This window comes from Alosa alosa, chromosome 11 (assembly GCF_017589495.1).
Source record: "Alosa alosa isolate M-15738 ecotype Scorff River chromosome 11, AALO_Geno_1.1, whole genome shotgun sequence".
NCBI classification, from domain to species: domain Eukaryota; kingdom Metazoa; phylum Chordata; class Actinopteri; order Clupeiformes; family Clupeidae; genus Alosa; species Alosa alosa.
Genome location: NC_063199.1, coordinates 22,842,929 through 22,862,107, shown reverse-complemented (window position 1 = coordinate 22,862,107; position 19,179 = coordinate 22,842,929). Strand labels below are relative to the sequence as shown.

General features: G+C 43.9%; 1 protein-coding gene across 1 annotated transcript in view; it reads left to right on the top strand.

Annotated features, from left to right (window-relative positions):
• tspan18b (tetraspanin 18b) overlaps nucleotides 1–13,106 on the top strand; it is a 40,506-nt gene extending 27,400 nt beyond the window's left edge. The window contains exons 3-9 of the mRNA XM_048256202.1: nucleotides 5,786–5,881; nucleotides 8,424–8,618; nucleotides 9,361–9,435; nucleotides 9,543–9,641; nucleotides 10,538–10,699; nucleotides 11,587–11,670; nucleotides 12,195–13,106. Coding sequence (XP_048112159.1) covers nucleotides 5,786–5,881; nucleotides 8,424–8,618; nucleotides 9,361–9,435; nucleotides 9,543–9,641; nucleotides 10,538–10,699; nucleotides 11,587–11,670; nucleotides 12,195–12,242 — 759 coding nt within the window. The 3' untranslated portion in view covers nucleotides 12,243–13,106. The remainder of the gene's footprint in view (nucleotides 1–5,785; nucleotides 5,882–8,423; nucleotides 8,619–9,360; nucleotides 9,436–9,542; nucleotides 9,642–10,537; nucleotides 10,700–11,586; nucleotides 11,671–12,194) is intronic.
• Nucleotides 13,107–19,179: the final 6,073 nt, after the last annotated feature.

Genomic DNA, 19,179 nt, shown 5'->3' with positions numbered 1-19,179 from the left:
TCATTGATGCTTTCTTTTAAATGACTTTCAGAAACAGGCAGAGAAGATGGATGATCTCAATATACCGTACATAATCTCAACCATGACCAGCGTCACACACTCAAACACACACACACACACACACACACACACACAATATTACTAGAGTGGTGGAGGAATTTTCTTCTCTCCAGTGTCAGGCTCCTTATGTTATCATTGACTGGCTTCCTCTCATTGCATTAAGGGGAGGCCATGCTGTTCAGTTGCCAAATGCCTGCAGGCGTTTTACGGTTTACCTTCAGGTTATTGGAGCGAGGCATGTGGAATCACAGTGTGTTGGCAGCCGACGGCTTATTCCACAGGATGGACCGGGACAGGGTGTGTGTGTGTGTGTGTGTGTGTGTGTGTGTGTGTCGGCCAGTCTGTTTCAGTCGTCAGTACCTATAGAGCTCGGCCCCTGCACGGCTTCGCGTCTGTCCTGCTGGCCTTGTATATTTCCGACGCGGCTGCTCAGCCACTCTGGCCATCCATCAGTATCAACGCGCACGCGTGTGTGTGTGTGTGTGTGTGTGTGTGTGTGTGTGTGTGTTGTTTGGTCAATGTAAAATATGTGCTGTCACAGCTGTGGTGCTGAGTGGTTTGTCCTCAGAGCAGAGCAGAGACTGCTCAATGACATTCTCATTACCTCCAGAAAACATCCACTGGAATGTCTCAGATCTGTGTACTTTTCACTTGATAAGATTCACTTGAGAGGTCTCTAAAAATCTGCTGTTCATTAAATAGACCATGCCTCTGGCACTTGACTGATGAATATTTATTGCCAATTTAATGTTTATTCTCATGTCCATGAGCGAGAATTCTGAATTCTAGAATTCTGTGAATTTGAAATATCCTTGCCATGAATGAGCCGCGTTAGCAGAGCTCAGTCTAGATGTGATTTGTTGGATCAATAGTGGCTATTGCAGGTGTCCTGGCCCCGGGCGCCATGGATGAGCCTCGTTGTTGGTGGATTAGCTGTGGTCTGTTGTGATCTATCGTAGTTGGTTTTGGTCTGTTGTCATCTGCGCTAAGCATCTCTGAGACTGGCGGCTCCCCTCCCATGCGTTACGGGCGCAGTAGCGTGCCGTGGCCTGACTCTCTGCAGACCTGCAGGTCCAGCTCTCTGAGGCCCTTGTGCTGATGGATGAGGGTTCGGGGTCTTGGGGGAGCCGTGGGAAACGGCGGCGTGTTTACTCTGCACTTTCTCCGGAGCTGGACGGTGCTGGCCGCCGGAGTGATTTATTGCGGTTTATGCCATCGCCTCTCTCAACGAGGGGACCCATCAATTCCCCAGCGTACAGTAAGCCCAGTGCAGCGCTCGGCGTTTACAACAGTGAAAGACATACACAGAGAAAAAATCAGAGGAGGATTTAAAGGCCTTGCTTTCATGGGAGTAATTTCACGTCATTACAGTGCATGAAAATGCACTGTACTGTTCTTCCTAGGCTTCTTCTTCTTCCTTCTAACGCAGTTAATGCAGCTTCAACCGTTTAACGTAGAAACTTCATTCAGACTTTGTCACGTAGATCTTACTTAGGACACCCGGGCAATGTATTTTTCAACTTTGTAACTTTTATACTTTTTAAACTATTAATTAAAAACTACTCAAAATTTCCCCATAGACTTAACATGGGCTGATGATATCACAATAGAGCCGTTAAGCAATTATAATCCTATGCCAGGTGGTCAGGCCACCTGTATCAACTGCCAGTCTCAGGCTTTAAGCATACAAACTGGCTGCTATTAAGACTACACATCCTGTTCAACTGCTTCACCTACCTCATCTACCTAGCAACCAATATAGTTTGTTTTTACTCTGTATGATATTTTACATCATATTTTAGCATTTTCATGCACTGTATTTCCTTCAGGAAATGCTTTTCTAGTTTCATAATAAAGTTGCAAAAAACAAGCTATATTTGCACATCACCCTTCATGTCATTTGGGGGTTGGGAGTCTGCAGGCAAAGTGTTGTTCAAAACAGAATGGGCGAGCCAAGTACCGGAGGTTGTGCAAGTTTGACATTTTGAAAAATGATTTCCAAGAATCACATCTAATCTCCGAAGAATGTGTAAACCAAGACAGCTTCATAAACTCTCAGATGAGCTAGAATAATGATACTGGTCATATTCTTGGTCAGTGTTTAAAGATACCACAAGTAATGTCAGCATTTATTGCTAATGCCCACCAGACTTGATCTCCTCCCTCTATGCAGTAGCATATATTTTAATGTACTTTCAGGGACTGCATTGTGCCTCAATATTTGATTGATCAGGCCAGGGTAGGAATTTCACGGTGGCCACGACGGCCATCGTTGCCCCTTGGTTTGGCCGTGATGCCCCATTGAAAATCAGAGGTTTACAGGCCATGGTGGCCTTGGTGCCCCCTTCTTTCAATATTTTGCTTTGCGTCCTACTAATAGCAATTGTTTTTAACCTATGGCCTGTCAAAATAATTGTAGCATTCACAGCGCAAATTAATTTAGTCTTTTACGCAGTGGAGAAAGTGACAGCGCAAGAAAGAAAGTGCGTCCAAATTCACCCATTCTTCTCAGTTGAACTACTCGCAAAGTAGCCTACTCATCACACAGACATCACAAGTATCACATGAAAGAGCTTTTTCTCAGCTTTTAAACGATGTTAGCCACTAATTGCTGTGGTGAACGGTTCGTGAAGTAAATAATATAATTAAATTTAATCAAACATTCTACTGAAGGTTTTGCGTCCATCTCCCTACCCATTCATCTCGGTGGAATACTTCACGAACCCTTCGTTTAACACATGACAAACCATATCAGAATAAACAGAAGACCTTACAGAACACAAAGGTGTAAAGCAGTCCCCTGTACACTTAGCCGTTCCAGAGTAATCCAGTTTTGAATTTGCAGTAAATTTTGACATGCGTGGATGTCTCCAAATTTGGGCTTTAAGTTTTACAATGTGTTTAAATTGTTCCACATGATTTCATAACGGGCCAAATACAAAATAAATGTTACAAATATCGCCTAGATATCGGTAAATCAGAGGACAGCTGACTAAGAGTTTGTGAAAGCTGCATCTAGGCTATTTGAGTTTCTTAAAGCTGAGCTGTGCTTAAATTGTTCAATACATGATTTTATAGCAGGCCAAATAAAATAAATGTTAAATATAGCCTAGATATCTGTAAATATTAGATGATCAAATGATTTACAGTTCTATGTAATATGTCATGTTTCATGTTTTTGTAATGTTTCATACAGTGATGCAGGTCTACTGATGAATAGGCTAAATACAACTTTGATCATTTTTATAGCCTACTACTGTATAGTTAACTTTGGCCTTGGTGCCCTGACATGTGGCCTTTGTGCCCCCCACCAAATATGCCCAACTGAAGGCCAAGTGGCCTTGCCCTTAGAATGGTGAAATTCCAAGCCTGGATCAGGCTATTGTCAACGTCACCCATCATCTGATGATTGTTCTCGCCGCAAACACATTATTGCCTTCTGCCAAGAAAAATAAATCCTTGTTCTTTCATTATTGGGCACTTTTACAGTGTATTTTATGATGCAAACTGTGTCAATAATGTGGGATTATTTTTTGAATACTCCTTTCTCAGACTTCAACCAGCACAAAGACCAATCCAAACACATTTACTGCCAGAGTTCAGGCTACATCCGTACTCCACCCATTCCCACACCCACAATTTTTATAATCCTGGCACTCTCTCTCTCTCTTTCTCTCTCTCTCTCCCGCTCTCTCTTGCTCTCTCTCTCTCTGATATCTGATAGCGGGAAACAGTGAGGAGAATAAGACAAGAAGACAGACAGTATAGTTGACACTCAACACGGAGCAAATAATAAATGCAGATCCTGATGTGAGCCTCGTGCTCAGCGGGTGGTGTGTGTGTGTGTGTGTGTGTGTGTGTGTGTGTGTGCGCGCATGCCCTGCGGGCGGGGCTGATGGTGAGGGGGAGAGGGCTAATTAAAGTGCTAATAGCCCTCGGGGCACTATCAACCCTCTGCCGCTCACCAGAGACACAATCAATACTTAAGCCCATCATTACGATTGAAGGCGCGTAGTTAACTCTGGTTCACAATCAGTCAATTCCGCCGGGTCAATGAAGAAACAGTAGCAGGGGAAAATAATCATTCTAATTAAGAACGGTGAAAACTGACAATTCTCCATTTTTCTGGATGCCAGCAGCAGATCTTTCCCTGCCCCTCTCTCCACCTTTCTGCTCCACCCACATCGATTCCACTACCTCACCTGCTGACGCCCTCAGATGCCTTTGGTTATAATTCCACTGGAAGATGACCCTGGGAAACACCTGTCAGAACATTGTGCGATCGTGTCAAAGGGGGCTGGAAACAATATACTGGGGGTGGGAATTGTATTAGCGGCATCAGCCATTTTATCTAGCCTAAGCATTATTTCACCCCAGGGCCCTATCAGACGTCCTGGGTCTGTCTGGACGCACACCGCCCACTGCTGTGTTTTGTTATTCCCTTCTCCGTGATGTAGAGCTGCGAAACGATGAGGCCCTCGTCTCACTTCAAGTGAGGAGGTTTATGAAAGAAGTAAATCAGCCTGTGCTCCAGTGAGATGACTCCCTGGAGATAATGGTCAGTATTAAGACCAGGCTCTGACACGCACACACGGTCTCTGTCAGATATAAAAATGGCACACTATTCTAAGAGCATTTTTGAGGGGAAGACTAACGCTAAGCACTGTGATTGCATGCTCTAATGTGCACCTTGTCGTCTAGCCCTCTGGCTGCAATACCCCACTGAAGGCAGACTGATTACAGTTTTGCCATCAGAACATCTGCCTCCTCCCCCACTGTTTCAGCCCCCTCACCCCTATATCTACTTCCTCCATTGATTTCCACTCTGCGCTGTCCTCACCCACTGTGTTTAGGCTATTGGCCCTGGTGGTGACACTATCTCTAATTATTCCTGTCTCCCTTGGAGGACGACCAGTAATGGCCTTGGCTTGGCTCCTGGCTGACTTTACTTTGGGGGTGACACTCGGCGTGATCCCCCCCCCACACACACCCCCCTCCCTCCTCCCCGTAATAGCACCTGAATGATGGGGGGCAGCTGTGCCAGCCGGCCCATCAGGCCCATTGGAGGCCTCTCCCCACACGCCGCACGCTAATGAAAAAGACCCAGTTTCATCAAGGTGAAGTGCTGTCCTAATAGGGCCTCATCAGCAAGAGTGCTTTGGCAGGTAGAGGGATGGACTTCCTCAGCGCCAGAAGCCCTCCCTCTCTTCATTAAGCTAAAAGGCAGAGTCGTGCCTCTAAAACAGACCCAATAACCTCCACAAGGGCCTGGCTGAATGGGAGGGCTCCAAAATGCAACTTCTCTCGGGAGAAAAAGCCGAGTGCGTGTCCATCTGGAGCGGGCAGGCGGCGACAGCAGCTGCTCACAGTGCTCACTTCTGGGTCAATATTTCCAAGAGTGTCGCTATAAATGAGATATCGCAGACCCTTTACCCAGTCTATACTAGATTTCTCATGAGAAACAAGACTCAAAGTGTGTGTGTGTGTGTGTTTTTGTTTTTCGGTGCAGGTTATATATCGCTTTAAATGAGATATCGCAGGCCATGTATCCAGTCTGTACTTTCTCATGATGAGAAACAAGACTCAAAAGTGTGTGTGTGTGTGTGTGTGTGTGTGTGTGTGTGTGTGTATGTGTGTGTGTATGTGAATGGCCGTACGTTTTGTGTTGTGGTGCAGGTTGTGCAGCACAGTAACCATGTTGTTGTTGTTTTCTCTTCCCTCACAGGGGCTTGGAGAGGCTTCTGCACGGGGGACCACCATGGAGGGGGACTGCCTCAGCTGCATCAAATACCTCATGTTTGTCTTCAACTTCCTCATCTTTGTGAGTTCAACTTCCTCATCTTGGTCCCCCCTCTCTCTTCCCTCTCTCTCTCTCTCTCTCTCTCTCTCCCTCCATCCCTTTCCCACCAGAATTATCATAATGGCTGAGGTTTTCTGTCCAAAAAACAACATTTCCCAGAGTACTCCCAAACCACTTGGTGCCTGGGCCTGCCCCAGAACATCTCTGCCTGCCCCGATGGGGGGCCAGACACCGCTGTGCAAATGACCGGCTGTTATTTTATACAGTCCTGAGACGGGGGGGGACACATATTTTATGTCCGCTCTTGCCATCTCGAGTCTGCAGCGTCCAAAGGGTCACCCAGATTGCTCATCAAATGATGTCACAGCCATATCAAAACAAGGCTCTCAAATGTCAAATGGGGAGCCGAGGTGGGGAGCTCAAATTAAAAACAAGAAAGAAATAACCCCCCACCCCCCCTCCACTGCCCACTCCCCCCTGGCCCAATCACAACCATGTGAGTCCTTGTGGGCTATTTGTGCTACCTTGACCCTTTGGGGATGAGGAGCCGGTGCTGATATTTATCTCTGTCAGTGTTTAACTCTTCTCTTCTCTTTCATCTCCTCCTTCAACCCACTGGACCGAGAAAGGAGGACAGATAAGAAAGAGTGGATTAGAGAATGAGAGGAGAGAGAGGGAGAGAGAGAGAGGGATATATATAGAGAGAGGGAGAGGGATATATAGAGAGAGGGAGAGAGGGAGGGAGAGAAAGATGGAGAGGGGGAGAGAGATAGAGAGAGGGAGAAAGAGGAAGAGGGATATAGAGAGAGGGAGAGAGAAGGCGGGAGAGAAAGAGGGAGAGGGGGAGAGAGATAGAGAGAGAGAGGGATATAGAGAGAGAGAGGGAGAGAGAGAGGGAGAGGAAGAGAGATAAAGGGAGAGAGAGAGAGAGGAGAAAAGACAGAGGGAGAGGGAGCGAGGCGAGAAAAGACAGAGGGAAGGGTCTGCCTTTTCTTCCTCATCAGGAGCTGCTTTGATCACACACTGCTGGGCCTCTTGGGCCTCCTCCACGTGTGCAGAATATGGAGTTGACCAGGCAGGTGGGAGGAGGTGGGGTGGAGTGGGTGGAGTGGAGTGGAGTGGAGGCTGAAGCATGTCTGGATGTCAGGATGTCAGGATGTCATTGAGACGCTGTGTGGAGATGTCAGAAAACATCTAAAAAAAACAAGGGCAGTAATGAGGACAGAAGTGCGGTTCTTCCTAAAGAGAGCCCGGCCGGCTGCATATTCCCCTCACGGAGGTGAAGCCCTCGTCAGCATATTTCCTCTCTCTTTCTGAATCAGAGAGGTGAGAAGCACAACAGAGTCCTGCACCGCTCACCGCTCCCCAGCAGAATTACTGCCATCTGCGCTCGCCAATATTGACTTCGCACCTTAAACGCTGTCTATCATAAGCTACCTTTGAATGCATTCTCCCTGAATATGAAGCCGCTGTTTATCGCCCGCAAGCACTCTGTCTGCCAGGCGGCTGACTGTGGGACAGACACTGACAGATTGCTAATGAGACATTTATGAAAAGAATCCCAGGTTCGACTCAGAGGAGAAAGGGATTGTGTGAGGTGTGTGTGTGTGTGTGTGTGTGAGGCTCTTATCTCTGCCTCTCCTACCCCTCCCTAATCACCAACTCCTCCTTTCCCATCACTCGCAGTCCCCCCCCCCCCACCTCCAGCTACTGTCGCCTGCTGGAGTTTCTGTCAGGGTTTTTCAGTGAAAGCAATGGGGGTTTTGTGTGTGTGTGTGTGTGCTTCTGAGCACAAACCTGACAGTGTGTGTGTGTGTGTGTGTGTGTGTGTGTGTGTGTGTGTGTGTGTGTGTGTCTTGTTTGCGTCTTGTGTGTGACAGGTAGATGATTGGGTAAAGCCGAGCTGGCAGAAGGACCCCCCCCACCCAACCCCCACTCTGCTCCAGTAATGTGTCCATGTGTTGCTGCTCCAGTATCTCCACACTCCCCATCTTTACACTCCCCATCTTTGTTTACCTCCAGCTGTAAAGCCGTTTTAATGTTTGGGTTTATTTAGCGGAGTGAATCAGCGTGGTTATTTTGGAACATGGAGGAGTCTGAACTAAGCAAGCCTAGATAAGTGTAGTGGTGGGTGATTGGCACACACTTCAAATCACTTTTTTTTTTTATTCTGTGAATAAAACAGCAAATGTACACTGTTGAGTGTCAGAATATGCCTACAATGTTCTCCAGACGCACACAGAGCAGGGGCAACATGAGCACTGCTGATACCCCAGCACAGAGTGTGTATTATCTCTACAGCATAGGGGCTCCAGACTGGCTGTAGGCTCTCTAGATAACCATGGATCTCTCTCTCCCTCTCTCTCTCTTCCTCCTTCTCTCTCCCTCTCTCTCCCTCCTTCCCTCCCTCTCTCTTTCTCTCTTTCTCTCTTTCCCTCCCTCTTTCTTTATATCTCTCTCTCTCTCTCTCAATCCCTCTCCTTCTCTTTCTCCCCCCTTGCTCTCCCACTCTCACACACACTCTCTCTCCCTCCCTCTCTCCCTCTCTCTCTCTCTCCCCCAGCTGGGTGGCTCGTTCCTCCTGGGCGTGGGCGTGTGGGTGCTGGTGGACCCCACGGGCTTCAGGGAGATAGTGGCGGCCAACCCGCTCCTGTTCACGGGGGTCTACATCATCCTGGCCATGGGGGGCATGCTCTTCCTGCTGGGCTTCCTGGGCTGCTGCGGAGCCATCCGGGAGAACAAGTGTCTGCTGCTCTTCGTGAGTGCCTCTGATTACAAATCAGTGTGTGTATGTGTGTGTGTGTGTGTGTGTGTGTACGTGTGTGTATGTAGGTGTGTGTGTGTATGTGTGTGTGTGTGTGTGTGTGTGTTTGTGTGTACTGTGTGTGTGTGTGTGTGTGTGTGTGTTTTGTGTGTGTGTGTGTGTGTGTGTGTGTGTATGTAGAGGTGTGTGTGTTTGTGTGTGTGTGTGTGTGTGTGTGTGTGTGCATAGTTGTGTGTGTGTATGTAGGTGTGTGTGTAGGTGTGTGTGTGTGTTTGATAACAGGGTTAAATATCAGATTTAGAAGGTTATAATCCATTCATGCTAGGAGGAGTTTCTTTCAGCCTCTTGTCTGGTTTATGCTAGTTAGTAAATTAAAAGTGATGATTGCATTCATTTACTCTCTCAATCTTGACTGTCTACCCCTCTTTGTTGCATTTCAACAATGCTTTGATGGGTCTAAAAGCTACAAAGCCTGACTCATCAGATTGCTGTTTGGATGGGAAGAGATGAACTCAAACACATTTAGCCTCATAAATACTGGATCCTCAAAGTACTGAGCACATCGAGGATATTGGTTATGGCTCGCTTGGTCTTGCTCTCTTAGCATCATGAATACACAGATGGTGCATACTGCACTCTCTCTATACACACACACACACATACTACACTACACGCATGCACGCATTATGCTTCTCTATATTAAGGTAATTTATTTTACCTGTCTTCCTCCGCACAGTTCTTCCTGCTTATTCTCATCATCTTCCTGGCGGAGCTGGCGGCTGCTATCTTGGCCTTCGTGTTCCGGGAGAATGTAAGTCACCTCTGTGTTATCGGCCTTGAGAGAGAAAGAGTAATGGTTTTCATCAGAGCTGGGCAGAGCGGCGATACCCATGTCCTGTCCCTTGTGTCTGTGCGCAGCTCACACGGGAGTACTTCACCAGGGAGCTGAAGAAACACTACCAAGGCTACAACAACACCGACGTTTTCACCTCAACATGGAACGCCATCATGAACACGGTGAGTGAGCGCCGTCATGAACGCGGTGAGTGAGCGCCGTCATAAACGCGGTGAGTGAGCGCCGTCATAAACGCGGTGAGTGAGCGCTTCCCTGTCTGCAGGACCGCGCCACGTCACAGGTGTCAGGTGTAGCTCAACGTCTCCTTCCACTCGTTCTCACCCTAAGGCCACTGCCACCATGACACCCACTCTCTTGAGCACCTTGCCAGACACACATAACTAAGGACTATGGCTGGACTACTGTTTGCACCTTCACCATGACACTCACTCCCTTTAGCACATCACTACACATCACCAGTCCTGGCCCTGTCACTACAAGCGTCTTATGCTTGATCACCCTCAAGCACATTGGACTTTCTTAATTTAACTTATATAGTGTATTTAGTTTTTAGTTTTGTTAGTTTTCTTATCTGTCTTATCTTCTACTGTCTTTATTGTACAGTGGAGTTTAGTTATATGTTTATACTTACACTTATGTTTACCACTTCAGCTGTAAGTGCATGTTGTGTGTTATGTCTGTATGCTACCGAGACCCTTGAATTTCCCCTTGAGGATCAATAAAGTATCTATCTATCTATCTATCTATCTACCATGTGCTTGGTCTAAGAGGAGTAGGTATGAGCCCTGCAGTGTGTTTGGAGTCAATATCTGTTGTTAATCATGTCAAATAAATCAATAATATAACAACAAATTACAATTTTATTAACATATGGATAAGACACTATATTCAAATGGATGTCATAACAATATACAGTAGTGCACACATCATATGGAGTTGATAACTACAGTTAATCAAATAGCAGTTGCTTTGCTTTGAAAGGATTTCACATTACACATTCAAGGAAAAGACCAAAGAATAGGAAGGCTAAATCTAACCATCTAACCTCCCCCTGCAGTTTGAGTGCTGTGGGGTGAACAGTCCCGAGGACTTTGAGGACAGCCTCTTCCGGGTCCTCCATCCGAACGACATGGTGCCCAAAGCGTGCTGCCGGAGGATCACTCACCCTGGAGAGGAGCAGGAGTGCCTCATGGGCAGCATGATGTTCCGCTATAACAAGGTCAGACCCCGCGCCACCGCCACTGCCCTCAGGATTGACCTTCACCTCCATGAATGACTGTATTCTCGACATTGCGCCACGCCATTTCCTCTTAACATAAAGCGCAGTCTATGGACACTCAGGGCTAGATGTACAAAGAAAGCGCTAATACGCTGTGCTGGACATTAGAAAGGCAAACAAAAGTTAAGGTTGCTTTTGACATAGTACAATGAAGGAAATCTGGTGTAATTGACGCAATACACCTGCTTTTATTGCGGAAGTTTTTCACTGCAAAACAGACTGTTTTCATACATAGCCTAATGTATGGAGGACTACCTAATTAATCGCTATTAACACTTCTTGCATGTGTTTGCGCAATACTCTTTTGTTACCACTTTAATCTCGCCTTCCCATAAATGCATATGCATCAGTAAGAAAAGCGCAGATAGCCATGCGCTTTGATCCACGTGCAATCAGTTTTGTATACGAGTGCGAAAAGCATGAGAAACAGCCATTTGGCGGTAATTCTTAGTGCGTCCAGCCCCCTGTGAAGACAAAACCACGTCGTTGTGTTTGCTCATTGAAAATGTCATAGAACTATTCTGATAACGACAGCTTGATTGAGTGAGTTGTCCGAGACTCCGAGTTGTCCCAAGTCCGGAAGTCGCCGCAATGTCGAGAATATATGACATGTGATGTGTTAGACAGAACCAACAGAACCAATGACTGAAATAAGGGCCTTTTGCCAATAATGGCATTGGAACAACAGGCAGGGGACACAGGATAATTCAGCCACCACTATGTAATTCAGCCAGAAAGGATATGTTTTTTTACCAGGTTTTTCTTACCTTGAATTGAGCAGACCGTCTCATAAACACTTTCCCTCCGTCTTCCATTTTGTCACACAGGGTTGCTACTCTGCAGTTGTGGACTACTTTGAGATGTACATCTATGTAGCTGGAGCTCTGACTATTGTGGTTCTGACCATTGAGGTAATATCTCTCTTTTATATAAAGAATAACTTTATATAAAAACAATTTAAAAAAAAACCCATTATATTGTGTTTGTCAAAGCAAGTGTGACACCCATTCCCTCCTCTCTGGCTGGCCTGGCAGAAATAATGGCGCTTGTTTTTTGTCAGCCAGCTGACAGTCCAGTGCCTCATGCATAGCTTCTTGGCTTACAATGCCCCCTAGTTGAGTTCTTGGGAATGCTTATTGTGATTTTATAGTCCCTCTTGTGGTAAACTGGTGCAATTGCAGCTTTCACTGTTATCAGTAAAGGCCACCAAAATAGCAAAATGGACTTGGTCACTGTGGTTGCCCTGTCTAAATTCACCACGGATAACTGGTTCCCTTCATAGCATTACCTAACAACACAGATTGAATGATCCCCAATACAACTGAGAGATAAAATGTGTGATGACTATACATACAGTAAATGTAATATAATGTTAACATGAAGGTGGTGGTGTTTGTTTGTTTGTTTGTTTGTTGACTGTTTGTTTTCTCCACAGCTCTTCGCCATGGTGTTTGCAATGTGTCTCTTCAGGGGGATTCAGTAAAGACGGAGATTCAAGGAAGGACAATTTTTCAAAAGGGATATCACCAGAAGCAAGTCCATAAAAACAAAACAAAAAAAACATTTGTATAAAGTTTTTTTTTTTCTCTTTTTCCATTTTATATCTGACAAATTGAGAGAAATGTCATTGGCTGAACTACCTGTACTTCACAGCTGGACCTTTGAGGTACTTGGTGATCAAATAACACTGAGATGCAAACACATGACAGAAACACAAACAAAACAGCGTGCATCAGAGAGCATATCTGGACCCATGATTCAGAGGCTCTAGTAATTGGAGTGGGGTGGGCAAAGGATCTGGAGAAGCTTATCCAGAAGAGGAGGAGGACACTGCACTGACTTTGAATGAAGAATATTTATACTGATTAATGTTGGCTAGTCTGTACAGAAATTTGATTCTTTTTTTAATGTTTCACTGTATGCTTAAGCTACACCCATCTTCTAAAAACACAGCCCGACCACTTCTTTCTCCTGAGACACCAGTCAAGAGCTGTGTCAAAGCCACACATTCTAAATGCTGTGTACACTGTTGTAAATTTTGCCCTAGAAAACCACTTTCTATGTCTTTTTCGCCAAATGCTGAAATGTGCGTGTTAATTGAGTGTGTGTGTGAGTGTGTGTGTGTGTGTGTGTGTGTGTGTGTGACAGGGATAGAGAGAGAGAAACTGACTGTGTGGCCTTTTCCATAAAACCCTCAAGCTTGAAAGCCAACTTAAGTTGCATTTTGTATTGTATTGTGATGTTACTTGCAATAGTGATTGTATGTGATTTTAGCTGAGATGTTTGCGTATGCCTTTGTATTAGAATCTTTAAAAATAAGGATGCCATTAAATGACTCTTCAATGTGCTCTGTTTTGTTCCTGATGTATTTCAGATTAGTTTCCATCTAGACAATAGAACATTTTATTGTTCATTTTGTTCATAGGCTATTTAAAGGTACGCTATGCAAGATTTTCACCTTTACACAGCCAATTTGATTGTAAACAAACTTGTAATAGGTGAATCGTTTACCTACAGCATAGATGTAGCGAGTCGCTACCGAGAAAACCAGCCATGCAACTTCAAGAACGGCGGCTGGGCAAATCTCGGAATCTTTGGAAATAGTTTTTTCCTGTTTTTAATCCTTCACCTCCACAACAAAAGCGTTTTCATTGTGTACAGGGTGGATAAGTCACGAGAAGTTTGCTATTTACAACAGCAAAGCAAATAAGTCTATTGCAACTCTAGAGGGAGCTCTACAGCCTCTAAAATAGCTAAACCTGCATAGTGTACCTTTAAATCACACAATGCCGAAGTATGACATATGGCTTGGGCTTCCGTGCAAAAAGCAAAGTGCATTCAGTTATGAAAGGGACATCATCCTTACACCATGCAGTGGGCTGTGTATTATTATTATTAGTAGTAGTAGCAGTATCAATAGTGGTAAAAGTGTATGCTAAGAAATATAAACATTAAATACAATAGTGAGATATGGTGCCAATGACAGAGATCAGGAGGAAACATCACCGAAGCACTGAGGAGAGTAGACAAGAGCTGTGTGTGTGGGGGGTGAGACCAAGAGGAAGATGTGCGGCAAGACCAATGCAAAGATCAAAGACTGACAGAGTTGATTACACAGGACATAAAAGAGGTAAAGAACCATGGAGATGAGGGAATGGACTGGTTTGAAAAAATAAAGCAGAAAAGGTGAAAGGAAGGAGAGAGTTTGGAAGAGGGACAGCAAGTTATGGATGAACTATTTATTCAGAAGGAAAAACGAGAGAGAAATGGAACATAGAGGGAAAATTAGATGACTGGCTGAGAAATATTCAAACTAGAATTACTCTGCGTTCACAGCCCTGAAATTCTGGTTGACATATACTGTACATTTGTGTGGCAAGGCATGTAATACATATTATAGAGTTGAAAGGAATCTAACCAGTTGATCTTTTAGTACAAGTGAACGTTTACACCCAAAAAGAACGTGCCTCAAGGCACTCTTCAGATATCATGTCTACGAGAATGGGACATAAAATGTGTTGACAGTGACCATGAACTTTGACCTCCAAAATCAATTCATCTTAGAGTCCAAGTAAACATTCACACTAAATTTGAAGCATGTGTCTCAAGGCTTTGTTGAGATATAGCATTCAGAAGAATGTGACTTTCATAGTTGCAGTGACCTTGAACTTTGACCTTTGAACTCCATTGCTGTAGGCTCCATGGAGGAATAAAAATGTCAAAAAAGAGAGTGATGGATCAAAAGAAAAGGCCAAGTGAGCTTACAAATCATCAGAGGAGGTGCGAGGAAGCACACAAACTGGGAAAGCAGCAGCAGTGACTGAAGAAGCAGAGCTCGTGAGACAAACAGAAGCAGAGCACAAAGCCACAGAAAGAGAGCTGAGTCCCAGGAGGGAGGAGGAAGATGCAGTAGGCCTAGAGGAGGACAACACAGACTGTGATCCAGCCAAATAATAAACCTGTAAAATCTAACAGCTATCCTTACTTAAAATGTTTAGCAAGTATAATTCAGGTTTTTGTCTAAAGTGGAGAATGATTGAGCCTATTACATTGAAGTTTGAATTCAATATAACATTCCAGCAAGATAGCATTCTGCCAATTACATTCAAAGAATTGTATTTTCACCCTATGAAAATAAGACACATTACAAATGACCAGAGAGATCAACATCATTTACTGGCTAGACTTCAACACTAGCAGCAATTTCAGGCATTTCAGGAAGAGATCCAATTATGAATTGAATGAAGTGGAGGCTAAACACAAATAAACGCAGTTTATCCACCTCTGAAATTTCAGAAATAGAGTTTACTCACCTTTTATTAGAGTTTATTCACTTTTAACATTCAAAATTAAAAAATCACACTGTATTATCCAATATTACATTATGTACACTCATCAACACTCTGGTATTGTAGAATAACCTCCGCCATCATCAAACATGTTCTGAATCTGAATGCCTTTTTCAATCCGATACCGCATGGAGCAGTCCACCTCACCGAAACCACTCATAGTTTATCCACCTCTTATTTTACCACTACATCCCTACATCCCTACTACATCACATATGTGAGCCCTTTAAAAATATGTAGGCCAGGGCTGTGGCATTCTGGAAATGCATTGTGGGAAATGGCATATTAGTTAGCTGAACTGTAACATTAGTTAGCACAAACATCAATACATGTGTGGTGTTTAATAAACATACAGTTTACTTATATTGTAATGACCAAGTTAGGTGGAATAGGAATTCTTAGTAGTGTAAGTGCACTACACTAAGTAAGCATTTGTTTCTTTCACAAATTGCAAGGGCAATCGGTTTGCATGCTTTTATAAAGTAAGGTTAACTAACAGGTTAAGTAAGGTTAACAAGTTAACTTTACAGTGTAGCACAAACTTCAGCAATTATAGTTTACTTGACTGTAAACTATAGTTTACTTGACTGTTTACTTTTCCACCTCACAATTAAGTAACACTCATTTTAGGCAAGTAATCTCAACAAAAGACAAAAACTGAATTCTACTTACTAGAACATTTTAAGTAAGGAAAGCTATTATGTTTTACAGTGAGACAATACTAAGAAGAGATCTGAATAAAATACCCAAATAAAAGTTTCATATTTCATGGAGATGACCAAGGCTCCCTTTAAAAAAGTGGATTAAAATAAGTGGATTCCCAAATACTCCTCCTCCTCCTACCACTGCGACCACTACTACTACTATTACTAACAATAATAGATACGCCTGCATACATATATACACATATTAGTAAATAAACTTAAATAAACTTTGGGTTGCTGGAGATCTAATTCTGCATTGACCTCTGATCTACTGCAACCTGAAAACTGCTTCCCACTCTGCGCCATGTGTCAACCCATCCCGCGTCCACCTGTACGGCTGTCCTCTCCCACAAACATGTCCATGTCATTTACAGCAGCGCCCTCTAGGGGTGGACTAGCTATCCAGCAGAAGGGCACTGTCACACTGCCTGTCCTGCTGCTGGGCCAGCAACCTGAGAGAGAGAGGAGACAGGGACAGTGAGATGATACAGAAACCTACACCACACACACACACACACACACACACACACACACATAAAAACACTTAGAATCATATGCAGAGGAGACGGAGAAGCATGTGTTCAGTGAGGCCGTTTCTGTGTCCCGTGGGGAAAATGGCTCTGCCTCTGACAGCGTGCTCAGCTAATTGCTATGGTGCTAATTGCTATGGTGCTAATTGTTGAGTTTTTGCTGATAAGGAGATGGGAAAATGTCCATATGATTCACAACAAATTCAGGAGATAGACAGAGAGAGAGATAGACAGAGAGACAGAGAGAGAGATTATAAATCAACCTGCCATAAAACGAGAAAAGTCTTTTATACTTTTGTATACAGTGGGGGAAATAAGTATTGAACGTGTCAACATTTTTTACAACGTAGCCTACTTTTTTCCTGTGTCAAACCACTTAAGTTATCCACCCATAATTTTATTTATGCCTTTAATGTTTGGATTGTTTATATGTGTGGATTACCCTAATGTCTGGTGAAAATGTAATGTGTGGTCTCTCTGCAAGTATAGGCCTATAGGACTCAGAGATAAACAAACACACACACACACACACACACACACACACACACACAGAGATCTGAGCACTGTTCCTGAACATCCATTAGGCCTTGCAGCTCCTACTGAAAAGAATGTTGACATGTTCAATACTTATTTCCCCCGCTATAGGAGTCTCGCTCCTGCCGTCTCAGTTGCTGCAGATTAGTCCATCCTGGCTGGAGAGAAGATGGAATGGCTGTTAACTGCCTTTATAGCTTGTGGAAGAAATACAATTTGGATCTATTTTTTTGGTCAGAAGAAAGGGGCAAAAACATTGCCTAGCTGGTAGCAATTTAAATGAAGAGGCAACCCTCATATGAAGACTTGCAATGCAATTAAAACAGGAGCCTGTTCCAAATTTTCTCTCGGGTCACCTTGAGCCGTTCAACATTCACACCAGAGGGGACACTGGTCATGGAAAACTGAGTTGTGGCACCAGGCATCTAGTATGTCGGCGTACAGTAGTGGATGAAGCATTTTTTGAGGCCTCTTTTTTTTTTCAAAACCTCTTCACACCTTTCACACAGCTGCACACAAACCCATGTACAACAGCACACATCTTGCATGTGTCCAATCACTACACTCTAGTCTATTGTGATGAATAAAAAACTCAAGGCCTTTTGCAGCGACAGTATCAGAGTGCGTTGTATAGAGATATCTGACATAACTGGTACAATATATAGCTTACTGTAAATGCATAAATAATGTGTTCAAAATGTGTTTTTCCGTCGTCCAAAACACTGTATGTATGTATATATACTTTTTTGATCCCGTGAGGGAAATTTGGTCTCTGCATTTAACCCAATCGGTGAATTAGTGAAACACAAACAGCACACAGTGAACACACAGTTAGGTGAAGCACACACTAATCCCGGGCGCAGTGAGCTGCCTGTTACAACGGGCGGCGCCGGGGAGCAGTGAGGGGTTAGGTGCCTTGCTCAAGGGCACTTTAGCCGAGGCCCACTGGTCGGGGCTCGAACCGGCAACCCTCCGGTTACAAGTCCAGAGTGCTAACCAGTGGGCCACGGCTGCCCACCAAAAACCTGCCCACGGCTGTACACACTGAATGTGCCTTTTTCATGTTCAGTGCTACATGCCCTGATTGGTAGAGAGGGTTGTTGTCGACCTTTTTGTGCTTTGAAAGGGGCTATGTAACAAAACATATATACAAGCATGACGGCATTTAGTCCAGTCATCCTTGCTCGGCCTTGATATATTCTGTTAATTTAGAGACTTAGCATTATTAGTTAGTTATGCTCCTCAATGAAACAAATAAAAGGGTTCTTCACTCCAAATCATTGTCTAGGTGTAGGTGATCAAAAATGAAATGGGAATTAAATTAAACGATTATTTCATAGGCTACTGTATGCCATAAAATCTCTCATAGTTCTACCAATGTGTTTCTAAAATTATCTGAAATGCAATGCACCAGGCTACAATTTCTCATTTTATCTTCACTTTGCACATAACTGATTTGTCTAGGGTCTGTTTGTGGATAATAACAAATGTAATTTCTCATTTGGGACCAAACAACATAAATTGGTGAAGTTTTGAGTAAGACCGAAAAATGCATTTAAAACAAATAACATGTAACTGAGTCTTTGTGGCACTATAGCAAACTGATTTCTTCTTTTAGGCCACCACCACTACTACTACTACTACTACTACTACTACTACTACTTGTAGTAGGATATGATTCTAATGAGTGACAAGTAAAACAATAAGTGATGTCATAATGGTTACCATGGACAAATCAAGCTCTGTAAATCCTGAAGTAAAATAGCCTACTCATTTGTCAAGTTCTGACCGACAGAGCAGCACATAAGTCTACTTGCTTCGATGATCATTATTGTTACAGAGAAAGTTTTGAATCAGTGGTGAGATTCCACACAGGTATGTTTTACACTGAACTAGAAATACTAGTGTATTTAATACATATTTTACATGGCCGTGGATTTACAAGGAAAAAAACGGCATATGAGGATGGCTTGAATTATAACCTTATAATAGTAGTATAACAGTTATTGGACGAACACTCTCAGCTTGGAATGGGGAGTTCTGGTAGTTCCAAAAGGTTTTAACGAATACACAGCTTGCATGTGTAGTGAGGCAGCTGCAGATGATACAAAATGGGAAGCACATATGGTCTATGATCAGTCAAATAGGACCTTGGGTATTGCGTGCTATGTAAATAAATGTGACTTGGCTTGACTTGACATGTAACTCCTCTAGCAGCCAACCTCTACTGGACCCTTGCTGCTGCTAGCTGGCCTATAGGGCAATCTCTGATTCACTATCAGTTTATTTAAATGCTACCTATT